The sequence below is a fragment of the Diadema antillarum genome, unplaced genomic scaffold (genome assembly GCF_040938485.1).
Source record: "Diadema antillarum isolate AM-2024a unplaced genomic scaffold, OU_Dant_1.0 seq00001028_RagTag, whole genome shotgun sequence".
Classification (NCBI taxonomy): Eukaryota; Metazoa; Echinodermata; class Echinoidea; order Diadematoida; family Diadematidae; genus Diadema; species Diadema antillarum.
Window position 1 is genome coordinate 111,664 of NW_027271862.1, and position 12,649 is coordinate 124,312.

Below are 12,649 nucleotides of genomic sequence, written 5' to 3' on the forward strand. Positions count from 1 at the left end.
TTATGTACAACTTCCGTACACAGCCAGGTAGCGGCCTCGAGCTGGCCTAGCCTCAGTACAGCCTCCTTATAGTTTTCTACGTGCTTGTAGTTCAAGAGTTAGGCCGAGGAAGAGGACACGCAGAATGTCGTCGAAAGTTACTCCTTTGAGCATCATCTTGGTGTCCTCTGGCTCCAAAGGTTACCGACTATTGTTTCGCTACCCATTTCAGGCAGAAGAACACGAAGAACTTGTAAAACGAGGTAATTCGATCTTTGCATCAGGCTAATTACTAAAAAAACTCTTTTCTGGGGCTAACCGCACCGCACTGCATCGGCGACCGGACACATCGTTTTCCGGGCGCCGCGGCGCACCGGTGCGGTTACTGTAGTGGGACTGATAACTACCCAGTGAGATCGTAGTCCCACACGTTAAGATTTGAGTTTCTTTAAATAACTGACAAGATTGTATTGACCGAAAAGACTGAAGTCACAGTAACACTGTAGTCTATTTTATGATGTGTGTCACATGGTTTACAGTGGTTCTGGAACCTGCTGTGGCTACCCTGTGCTTTGTACTTTAGTCTACTCATAACCCCGTCGCGGGGCGCTGTAACCCTTTACGGTACGTATTTGTCCGTATGGGGTCGCTGCTGCGGTTCTACTCAGTACCGTATTACTAGTACGCTCTAGTGCTGATGTCAATGCTATCTCAACTATGGCACTAGCGATAATTCCGAACTTGAAATGACTTTATGTTGATAGCAGGTTGACTTCAACAGCAGAGATGTAAAATAGTTCTGGTAGATAGGTAGTGTTGTTGTTGTTGTTTTGGTCCAACAGTCCCAGTGTGATCCTGCAGACTGTACAGTGATGTACACCCATAAGATATTAGGCAGGTTGATGTGTCCAGATCCACTGAATAGCATTACAATGCACTACAAGTACATTATGTATTTACCAGTGATGTGGGGGGGGGGGGGGGTTATATTTCTTTAACCAATGCTCTAATGAAGCAAGCACAATCTACATGTTTGTGCTGTCTTGACTTATTAAATATTCATTCAAAATAATTTCTATTTATGTTTTGTTTTTGTGCTGCCTTCAGATCAGTCTGACAACCCATTTGCCCTTCATGCTACCGAGGATGATGTTTACTCCAATTCTACAAGCCAGTCATCAAGAAGGCAGTCATGCATAGTTTCAGGGTTGGTAATGGGGTCAATGATGCATAGCTACTGGTAATAGATAAGCATGGCTCGACACCAAAATTTTTCTCTGGTGGCTTATATGGGCCACTGAAATCATTAAAGTTTTTTACAATTTTGGTGGCCTGAAAAAGGAATGTAGTGCCAAGAAATAAGACGGAAATCTAAAATTTCATGCCTTATGGCCAGTTAGATCTTTCATTTTCATTCGGCACATTTGCATTTCATTGTGTACAAGTGTTGGTTAGTGTGTTTCTACTTTTCAGGTACCTGGTACACTTTGATAATTAGAAGTCATATATTTTTGAAAAAAGCTTTGCATAAACTAAGGGGTCTGGATTAGTCAAGAACAAAAGGTCAGTTCTGGGCCTTATTGCATGAAAAGATGCAAATAAAGGTTAGAAAATCAAATGTACGGGCGGTATCTACATAACAGAATTGAGTAGTCAGAGACTTGGGTGTTTGATGTCAACTTTTATGTAACATGGCCCTGGAATGCATCATTAGAAAGTTTTTTTATATGATAACAGTGAGTTTATAATGACCTCAAGAGGACATAGGAAATTGAAAATTCACAAATGTTACATTAATTAGTTACACATATTTTTCTAAGAGAAGGAAATTGATTGCTTCATATTTGATGATGGCCTTTCTTTCCCACAGTCATGCTATAAAGTGTGAAGTCTCCTTTATATATTCAAGGGGTTTTTATGATATCATTTTGGTTTTCATAGAGATCTGGACAATATATTGGCCAACATTTTGTCACCCAGCAACCATGAGATGTGTGACCAACGATTTGAAGTGACCGTGGATGACGACAAGTTTGTGGGTCATCCTCTCTTGGTGCAAGATGTGAATGCAAAATGGGTGAGGAAAGTGCTAGTTTTCTCTCGGGTTTTGCTCTGTATATATGCTATTCATGCTTTCTCCTTAAGTAGATATGTTGGTAAAAAGTTAGGCTGTCGCTGTCTGCAGTAAATGAAGATTTTGATTATAATGATTGTAATACTTGATTGAATGCCCATTAGGATTACTTTATTGATATGGAGTGCTAATGTACATATTGGTTGGTAGAGGTTTGTGTAATTCGCTATGTCAGTGTTTGTATTTGATGGGTAAATGTCCAGGAAATAATAGGAAAAGTGAGTACCAGTACTTTATTATTGACTTGTCCCCTTCTGTATTTCAATGACAGTGTGCTATATTATATTTTGTAACAGAAGTCGGTTTGTTTGAGTTGAATAATGGTGAAGGTTGGGGGGATTAATAAAGTAAACAACCTAGCAAGTTACACAAGTATTAAAAGTGCATTGGTGAATAGGGTGTTGAATAGTGAAGGAATCTCAATTTCACATCACTGCTGACTGTAGCTGGTGCTGTTGATTTGACAGACAAGAAGATATCACCAAGTGTCAGTCACTTATCCTGGAATAATGTCATTACTTTCAAATGTACAGAGGGCGAGCACCTCTTCCACGCGGGAAGGATCAACTATCAACATGTTCAACGTAGTGTTTGTATTACAGGTAAGGTTTATGCCTGTTCACATGTCTTTCTTGTGTTGCCATGCCATTGTCATTGTAATGTCACAAACACTTTTTTGTCACTTATGTTAAAAAAAAGCCATCCTGTTCTCCTTGCTCAGTGCCAAAACTCCCTGCACAGATATACTTCAGTTGTCTGAGAAACTATTTCACAAAAAGGTAATTAATATCAATTAAAGTGTCTTGAAGTGGGAAAATACAAGAATTGCAGTTTTGTTTGTTTGTTTTTGTTACGCAAATATGATGATGTCAGGTTATAGAGGAGTATCTTCAGACAGAATAATCTTTGTCGACACAAATTATAATTTCATATATGTGTTTCTTTTCATTTTCAGCTCTTGCGTTGTTTTGTTTTGGATAAAGTCTATTTTTATGATAAGCAACGCACTCTCAGTAGAACATGTTTCTGTTCCTTTCTACTCCCTTGTAGGCCAGTGCAGACTGGTCCCTGGTCCATTGCTACCAAGACCTCAGCAAACGATTAGCATTAGCATTGAAGCATGAGGAGAAGAGATGTGGTTACCTGTCTCACCAGGCTTTAATAATGGTGCGGGCAGAGGATGAAGTAGCTGGCCAGCCAGAAGGTATGTAAACATAGTTGTCATGGTGTGCTAACGCTGACAGGACATTTTGTTATAATTTGTTGATAGATTGCTCCCAATTCTCATTTAGATATTTGTCTGTGTCAAAGCTAGGAATGATCAGGCAGTCTGGATCAATTTCAACTGTTTTTATTTTAAATACTCACTTTCAACCTGGCAAGAGAGGGTATTGTAAAGAATGGTTGATTATTGTGTCTCCCCTGGTAAATACACAAAGTGGTAGTCTTATGCATTCAGTTTGAAGCAAGTGGGCAGTACAGTGTGAAGGGGGCATTGACGCAATGTAACAAGATCTTATGATTGTTTCCTTTTTTTTAATAGTTGTGAACAACTTCATGCACACTCATACCTTATGTAGCTTTGCTATCAAGTGACACGAGTGACCCAATTTCCTGTAAATATTTAAATTGTGATAAAGAAATTTTTTGCACATTTTGAGAACTTTTGTGTACAGTTGATAGGTTATACATTGTAGAAATAACTCAGTGGTCATTGCTGTCTGTATTTAGCTGATGTTTGAGGACATTTCATGTGTTTTGTTTGTGTTAAGTTTTTTTCTCTGATTAGAAAATCTTTGACAGAAAATGATAATGCCCACAAGCTTCATTATGTATCTTGGAGCTTAATGCAGTATCCATTTCACGTAGTTCTGCAGATATACTAAATATAATCTGTAATAATGTTTAAAGAGAAAAATTTGAAATAGAACTTTACTGGACTATATTCAATACTGAAGGTAGGTGCAGGTGCTGACCAAACCAACAAAACCAATGAGCTTATTGTACCTGCAGTTCCATTGTCAATGCATTATACATTAAGACTTGAATTCTACTGGCTTGCAATAGTGGTGGTGTTAGAGTTGCTAATATCTTCTCTTCCCCCTTCCATTGCCCCCATAGACTGCAAGGAGTCCCCATTCCAGCTTATGTTGAGTCGGAGCAAGCTTACTCAGGATCTCAGGGATGTCTATGAAGGGTAGGAAGTGACTCACTGCTGAGAGCATTGACTTGCTCTAGTTGTGGAGGATACTTTATATATGCTGAAAATGTTATGTTGTGAATTTTTTCAAGCAAGCTCTTGATTGCTCAAATGTTAATAAAATGAAAACGAACATTTGCCATGCACGCACTTTCCCAGACCAGCACACTAGCATTGCAATATGAAGCGACTATTAGAAGTGAACCTCACTGCATGCTATAGGGTACACTGCTCCTATCCGTGGAATACCAGTAATATTTTATGAGAGATTTAATCTCATCTCAAGAAGTGTTTTAACAAAAAACAATGTGTTTGAGAAGTGACATGCTCTTCTGAATGTTTGTGTTGCTATTCTTTTTTTTAAGATAATGAGAAGACCACAAAATGCAAAATTAACTTGCGAATTTGTCTGATCAACAGCCATTTGCAAAAATAAAGTATGACTTTGTACAGTATGCCCGAAATCTACTATAGTGTGATAGCAGAGGTTTTATTCCTGCCAGGTAGAATGCATGGTTACCATACACACGGGGGATGAAAAACGTGTGTTGATTGCCAAAGAATTGATAGAAACTAGAATGTGCCTGCCATCTGAAGAAAAAGAAGAAGAAGATATTTGGAAGTGAGGAAAGCAAGTTTAGTTAAAATTTGCACTGACATATGCCCTGTGCCATTGAAAGGATGCTTTATTTAGTCAAAATCTGCTGTGCTGTAGGTGTGTATCACTGTGGAAAGCAATTATAGTGTGAATTAATTGCAGTGTCGTGGGCTGTGTTATGATGCATTGTAACTGTAGAAAGCATTTTTTTTTTTCTGAAGGTGCAGGGTGTATGCCTGGACAGACATTACCGTTAGACTTTGCTCCTTTATAATTTGTATTTATTGATAACATGGCTGCCGAGATTGATGTGGTGAAAGATATGTTTTGTTACACATCTGTGTCTAAATGTGACCGATTTTGATAATTAGGGTCTTTACCAGTTTACATCTTGATATGACATCTCACTTATTCTGACCTTGCTGTATAACTTATTGCTACCTTTCACAATGTGTTTTCATTTTTCCAGATTACATAGCAATGGCATTGCCAGGGTGTATATCAACAACTGGATTGAAGTCAGTTTCTGTCTTCCTCACAAAGTGCACAATGTCTCTGAATTCATGACAATCAAGGTATTTGAACATTTTCCATGTTTCATCACTGTCAATCAGAATGATAGAGCTATGTTACTGCAATTTACAGTGAAATTTGAATAAAAAATAATGATCTTTTTACTCCATGAAGGAATCCATTAGAAATGTAGGATTAAAGTCTTTGTCTGGAGAAAAAGCCCCAATATCATGTTTTCTTCATTTAATAGCAAATAGAAAAGTAATATTGAGTGTAGCCTAATTTACAGCAGTTTGAGTTAAGTCATTCTTTTTTATCAAAACTTATATTCATAGCGAAGTGAATTTATGATGTGATGTAGGAAATAATGATATATAATCATAAGGAGTAGATTTCAACTAATGTATTTTATATCTGAATGAAGAAGAATTTCAGTGTATATCATGTGAGGGAAATGTTTTATTAAGAATAGTTTGAAAATGATGAAGATCTCAAGCAAATGAACTGCAAATCTGTTGTCAACAGAGGGATGGAAGCCCAGGGCAAAGTCTCAAATGGTTGTATAATTATCTATGTCACACTGCACTAATTCGGGAAATTTGACTTGGTTTTGAGACTTCCTCCTCTCAAACTTCACTCAGCACAATGCGATAGAGAAAAGCCTAAGGGCCATCCGGCCTTACCATGCCATGCTACTGCTGGAGGACCCCAACGCCCTGCGGGCCTCACTGCCAAAGGACTGCTCTCCAGCCCTCCACCGGGTCATCTACCTGGCCACCCCGATGAAGCGCCTCCAGCAACTCTCGCAGGATGCCGACCTGGCTCTTTCACAAGTGAGTAAATTAATCAGCCCTTTAGGAGCTGTTGTAGCTATTGTGTGATTTCACCCATTGCCAGAGTGAACTTAGTGAGGCCCTGGTAAAATCTTTTGGGATTTCAGAATTGCATTTGGAGAGTATTTAGTTTGACATTTCCAATAGACCAATTCTATGATGTATTCAAATTCTGTGCTTGCTTTGTTCACAACAAAGATTGCTCTAAACAACCACAAAGCTTGCCTGAGCTTGCCCCATCTAGCAACAACTGATGAATGCTACTTGAATTCCTGCCCTAGAAATGTAACTGGAGGGAGCAGGTGGATGCAATAGTTTTAATAGTGTAGGAACGAATCTGCTGTGAATTTCAACACATTACTGAAGCGGTCTATTATTGAAATTTAAAAGTGCAATACAGTCTATCAATAAGGCCATTTAACCTTAGCAATTTGCAAAGCTATTTATTTTGCATCAATTCAATTCCCCCCCCTAAAAAACAGCAAGAAACAGCCAACAAGTTAACTTAACATGAAATAATAGGCCAATTCCACTGAAGGTTGAAGTGATTTGAACAGACTTACATGTAATAAGTTTTATACAGTTGTCAGTTTCAATGCTTGGTTGTGCACAGAGTCGTATTCTTCCATTTCACAGATGTACACCAGTAATTTGTCCTCTGAATGAGTCCAAAACAAGCTATTCTTTGACTTTGTGTTTGAGAAGCGAGGAACTCATTTGTAATCATACGGGTTATTTGTTTGCATGATTAATGCACAAAGCAAATTCTTTGTTTCCATAAATGAAATAATGACATCAAAATTTTTTAAAAAGGAGTGAAACCCCCCCCCCCCCCAACCCAGCAGACAAAACAATTTTGTGTTGGTGTCTTTTTGGCAGGTGTTTCAGCTTGTGGGTCACCTGGTATATTGGGGAAAAGCGACAGTCATTTACCCCATTTGTGGAAGCAATGTCTACATTCTGGATCCTAGTGCACCAACTTCGGCGTGAGTATGAATGGTTGAAGTCAACATGGTATGCAAAGAAATTCTGAATTTGCACATTTTTGTAAGTTTTAGCATTTAGCCAAATGGAGGAGTACATCAACAATCTTGACACAATAAAGTCTTGAAGATTGTTGGTTATTTAAAACAAATATTGTTGTTTTAGATTAGTAGCGGGGAAAAAGGTCTGTCATGTAAATCATCCTATAGTTCATGGCAGACTTAATAAAAAGGAGAAGAAAAACAAACAATACCACACATTGATGTGTCTTGTAAAATACTGCTACAATCTGTGGTTCCAATGGTAACCTTGACTGCAAGATAATGTGGGATGAATGTACTGTGGACTTGCTATGCCAGAAATGAGGATTTACAGTTTGGCACCAAACATAAAATTTAGGGAAGCTGTCACATTATGCTCTAATAGAATAAAAGAGCTGCGACTTGAAATATGTATTCATCTGTAAAGACTGTACAATGTACATTTAGGAAGATAAGGGTATTTTATCTTTAGAATAATAATTTTTGCATACTGATGGTAATGAATGTTGTAAGAGCTCATAATCATCGCTATTGATACATGTACATCTATGTGTTACCTTATGAATCCTTTCTTTTTTATTCAGTTTTGCAGTTTATTTTGTCAAAGCTCTCTCTGCATCCCGGCCCTGTGGGATGGTGTTATCATAATTGATAAACAGGGCAAGTGACTGTACATCTGTCTTGTGTTTTCTGTTCCTCCCCGCTCCCATGCAGTGACACTGCCCTCTCGGGGGAGTTCCGGCAGAGGTTTGGTGAGTCTTTGCTCAAGATCCTGGCAGACTTCTCTCTTCCTACTCCTCTCAGTGAGTACAGGAGCCGCTTGGCAGAGAAAGAGGTCAGTCCGTGCAGCTAGGGAGCTCTGTCTCTCTTCCCGATTTGAGATAACATGTCTTGACTTGTCATCTGAATACAGTTCATTTCATCATCTTAGCTTTCATATTCTTGTGCATCTGACCACTACAGTAGAACCTCATACAGCTGAAATTAGCTTGGGGAGCTCTTCCAGTTTGGAGATAACATGTCTTGACTAGTAATCGGAATTCAGTTAATTTCACCTTCTTCCCTTTCATGTGCTTGTACATCTGGCAACTATAAACCTTGTTATAATGAGGTCAGGTGTAGCTAGATACATTGCACCTGATATGATGAGGTAATTTTGGAGGTGCCATTCCTTTTGTAATCTTACGTTTTTATCCCAGATATAATGAAATACTATATATAGGTCCCGCAGTTCTTGTCATGCTTTTAGTTTAATGTCTTCTGAACTAGATAGCTACAAATTCCTTCAGAGCTTGTTAATAAGTTGGGAAACCTCAGGTGCAACTGTGGTGGGATTTTATGGGGAAGCCCTTGTAAGACAATTGCAAGTAGATTTTATGTTCATTACAGTTAGTCTCAAGGCATATGATGCTTATCAGTTGACAAGGCTAGGTTGAAAATAATAATAATGAAAATAATGCTTTGCATAGGAAATGTAATAAATGTAAACTATTTCCCCCCAAATATTGTAAAGATTGCACTGTGCCTAACATCTATCAGATTATAAGGTCCTTGATATGCCTTGAGGAGATTTATTAACAAACTTGAGAGAAACCATGAGGGAAGATAAATCAGGATATTACTTAAAATAAAATATGGTGTACAATGTAAATTATATCTCCATCAAAAGACTGGGGTGGCTATTCTCAGATGAGCAATGAGACACCATGTAAGTTGAGTTACTATCTCTTAACTATCATATTTCTCAAATATATATGTGACCAGCCACGACAAAAGGATCCGAAAGTTGCTGATGGCTGAGCCGAGAAAATCAAGTTTGTAGTCAGATCATAAAAATCGGTCAAAACCATCAAATTTTCGTTTTTGACATAATTTTGTAGTCTGATGTTTTGTCTATTATGTGCTGAAATTTTGAAGCTAAATGATCAAAATAATGGCCAAAAATTAGTGTTTTTTCTTAGCGGAAGAGTAAGAGAATAATAATAAGTCATTTTCAGAAAATCTACCTCCCCCGACTTTTGGATTCTTTTGTTGCAGTGGGTCACGTATATGTTCATCTGTCTGCACTTGGGCTTTAAGTGCCTCCTTGCAATCCTCGAGTTTGCTTGCATGTATATATCTTTCTCTTTGAAGGTAATTGGTGCACATGAAAGTTTTAGCATTTTAGAATTATGAGATAATGTATGCTTTACTTTCTTTTTTCTTTCACTTTTTTTTTCATCTCTTCAGAGATCTGAAGCAGAGCTGGTCAAAATCATAATGTGGCTTTTGCAGAAAAGACTGCTTGTACAGGTAAGTGGGAAATCTTATTTTTACCTCCGCCAAGGGAGGAGGTTATGTTTTCTTTGGCGTTAGTCTATCATGGTTTGTTTGTCCATGTGCAAAATAACTGAAAAAAGTAGTGAAGAGATTTAGATGAAACTTACAGGAAAGGTTGAGAGTGACACAAATAACAGATGATTAAATTTTAGTAGTGATCCGGAAATTTTTGGGGAATTTATGAAGGATTTTTTATATTTTGGCAGGTAGGGTCAATAAAGTTGGGAGTTCACGCTGCGTATTTGTGAGGTTTTCATACATGCACTTAAGTGCGTGCTCTAGTTTCTGGTCCTTGACGAGACGCGCTGTGCAGCCGGTATTGATGAGGTAACAAAAGGATTCCATATTGGGAAATCGGGCGATTTTCAGCATGCATACATATGGGTAGAAATCATTGATCTCTACCATACAGAAGAACAAGATCAATGGTGGAAAATGAGCTGCTTGGTGGATGTCTGCACTCTCAGAGTGCTTCTCTTGTTTGTTTTTGTTTTGAAGGATCCTCGCTTCATGGAGAGCTTCTTTTGTTACTACATGTATCATCCATCTATGGGCTGACATATTATACATGTGTTTGATATTTTCCTGAATCCAGATCCACACCTACATATTCCTAGTTGCCAACCAAGTGACAAACAAGAATGCCCCTGTGGAGGATCTAGACAAGGAGCTGTCCACCCCTCCCTCGGAGTCATCGCCAGGGATACGGGCAAGGGCCACACCTCTTGGGTCTGGGAGTGGTCAGGGCAGTGGACAGGGGGAAAACCTTTCATGTAAGTGCAATGCAGAGCCATTTCCTGAATTTTTTTTTTGCACCATCATATTCAGGAAATGGTTGATATTACACAAAGGCAATCCTAGACACAAAAGTGGATTATGGTGGATTGAGAGATTTGCAGGAAGATGGATGGAGAGATTTGCAGAAGATGGATGCAAATTAAATGCATTATTTATCATTTGCAGATAAATCAAAACCCAGCTTTATAGTGCTTAAAAAGAGTTCTGAAATGTGAGTTATGGATAGAAACAACCAATGTAAAAATGTTAATCAGTATAATCAATGTTAAGTATTGTTAAATATACAAAATGTAAACAGTAGTTATAATAAAATTGTCTCTAGAATAAAATGTCCAACAGTTATAGTTTACTGAGAAAAATAGTTAGTATCTCCTTATGTTTTAGGCTTTCTTGCAAAGTTTTTACATGGTAGGATGTTTTGTGATACAACTGACCTATACATAGGCATCAAATGTGATAGCTCGAATATTTTTAAATCATCAGTAGGTACAAATATGTTTTGAAAAGTTTGTGTAGTAGTCTTTCACAATCAGGTTTTTTTTTTCTTTCTTGGAGTTGAGCTTTATTCACATGTGGAAAAAAATCATTTTGGCTTCCTTCCTGGCTCAGTTGACTCCGACGAATTCAGCGTCAGCACCAGTTTCGCGAGCTACGACTCATACCCGTTGGAGGAGGGGCGTGGCCACCCGAGGCGGAGGGTGCTGCACATGCTGACGGAGCACCTGACCACCGAGGAGAAGCAGAGCGTCCTGGCAGTACCCCACGCCAACATCAACGAGGACCTCAAGTTGTTTGCCAGGTAAGGATCCTCCCAAGCAGAGGTGGTAACATTAATCACAGTGCCTTTGACACAGTCTGTCAAGTTTCTACTTGGACATCTTGTAACTCATTATTTTTTTCCTGTCAGGAGTCTCATACATTATTCCTGCTCAATGACAGGACACAGAGATCAGCATAACTCTTGTAAACAGCCATGTCCTTCGCTACACCTCATCTGAATTTAAGATCAAAGTCTACAAAGATTACATTTTGATGATTGATAAAGGCAGTCATTGTGACCGATGTATTCTTTGTCTACCCTGTTCATCAGTTATACACGTAAGTGATTGTGTGAAGTGAGGAAGGGTATTTGAAATTATATGGTTTTAAACCCGCACCTATCTTGCAGGCAAAAGTGTGCGTTTCGCTTTGAATTTGTGGAAGAAAAACCATTGGTGATAATAGAGGGCACTGTGTATAAAGACAGGCAATGCAGTCTTAGGTAATGCTCAATTAAATTGATCAAAAGTTTTGTTTTCTTTTTGCTAGGATGACAGTGAGGCAAGTAAAGGGACTTGTGAGTTGTGTAGTAGAGGACCAGGGTTTGACTTTGTTGATTACTAAGAAGAATACATGATCAAACTTTAATAACATTTGCGGCTGTAATACAAGTTATTAGATATGCAAAGTCTTTGCAGCTGGCTGGGAGTGGAGGTATCCCAGTTGACTGTGTGCAACAGTCAACAGTTGCTTTATAAAGTCTTTTTGTCTTTGTTTCCAATCTTAATACCTCTACTCGATGCAGGTTGTGCCCCTACATGAGAGGAAGACACCATCTTGAGGAGATCATGTACTATGAGAATGTGAACAGGTCTCAGCTGCATGCCCTCCTGGACAAGTTCAAGGACGTCCTTGTGACATGCTCTCATCAGGATGCGGCCAGCATCCAGTACAAAGAGTTCTTGTGACCACTGCCACCTTAGAGACTTGTGTGAGGGTCTTGGTTTGCGGACGATGAATGGACTGCGGGCAGTCCACTATGATTCCTTACTCGGGAGCAGGCATTGATACAACGTGCCATGCGTCTCCTCTGAGTGACAGAGTAGAAGTAGTTTACAGAAGTGTGGCAACCGTCAATCTTCATCCAGTTAAAGCTGGACGGGAGGAATAGCAGTGGCAGGCAGCCATCGGCGGGAGCAGAGCTCACCTCAGTGTAGACACGAGTCACGTGTCACGTCATGGCTTCCTACAACTCATCAGCCACACAAAGCTGTATTATGGGTGGAGTGGAATTGCTATGGTCATCCGTGTCTGTAAGCCCCAACCTGTACTGTGTACTCAACCTGACTAGTGTAAAGCCTGGTATTAAGAGGAGGATGGGTGATTTGAGGGGTTTGGTAACGACACCATTCAAATACATGTACAGGGGAAACTCGGTATAACGAACACTGCTATAACGAGATATCGGTTATAACGAGGAAATTTTCTCGG

General features: G+C 39.0%; 1 protein-coding gene across 1 annotated transcript; it reads left to right on the plus strand.

Annotated features, from left to right (window-relative positions):
• Nucleotides 1–113: 113 nt before the first annotated feature.
• Nucleotides 114–12,130, plus strand: LOC139742874 (GATOR1 complex protein NPRL3-like). Its single transcript, XM_071653385.1, has 14 exons — nucleotides 114–242; nucleotides 1,087–1,186; nucleotides 1,921–2,056; nucleotides 2,647–2,715; nucleotides 3,164–3,317; nucleotides 4,235–4,310; nucleotides 5,381–5,486; nucleotides 6,066–6,257; nucleotides 7,137–7,243; nucleotides 7,997–8,117; nucleotides 9,512–9,574; nucleotides 10,197–10,374; nucleotides 11,009–11,198; nucleotides 11,964–12,130. The coding sequence occupies exons 1-14, from the start codon at nucleotides 125–127 to the stop codon at nucleotides 12,124–12,126; spliced, it is 1,773 nt and encodes a 590-aa protein (XP_071509486.1). The 5' UTR covers nucleotides 114–124; the 3' UTR covers nucleotides 12,127–12,130.
• Nucleotides 12,131–12,649: the final 519 nt, after the last annotated feature.

Bases quoted from the DNA above. Each gene is read 5' to 3' on its own strand.
- LOC139742874 (XM_071653385.1), top strand. From the start codon at position 125: ATGTCGTCGAAAGTTACTCCTTTGAGCATCATCTTGGTGTCCTCTGGC. The intron at 2,057-2,646 runs GTGAGGAAAGTG...TCAAATGTACAG, and splicing joins AAGATGTGAATGCAAAATGG to AGGGCGAGCACCTCTTCCAC. The intron at 2,716-3,163 runs GTAAGGTTTATG...ACTCCCTTGTAG, and splicing joins ACGTAGTGTTTGTATTACAG to GCCAGTGCAGACTGGTCCCT.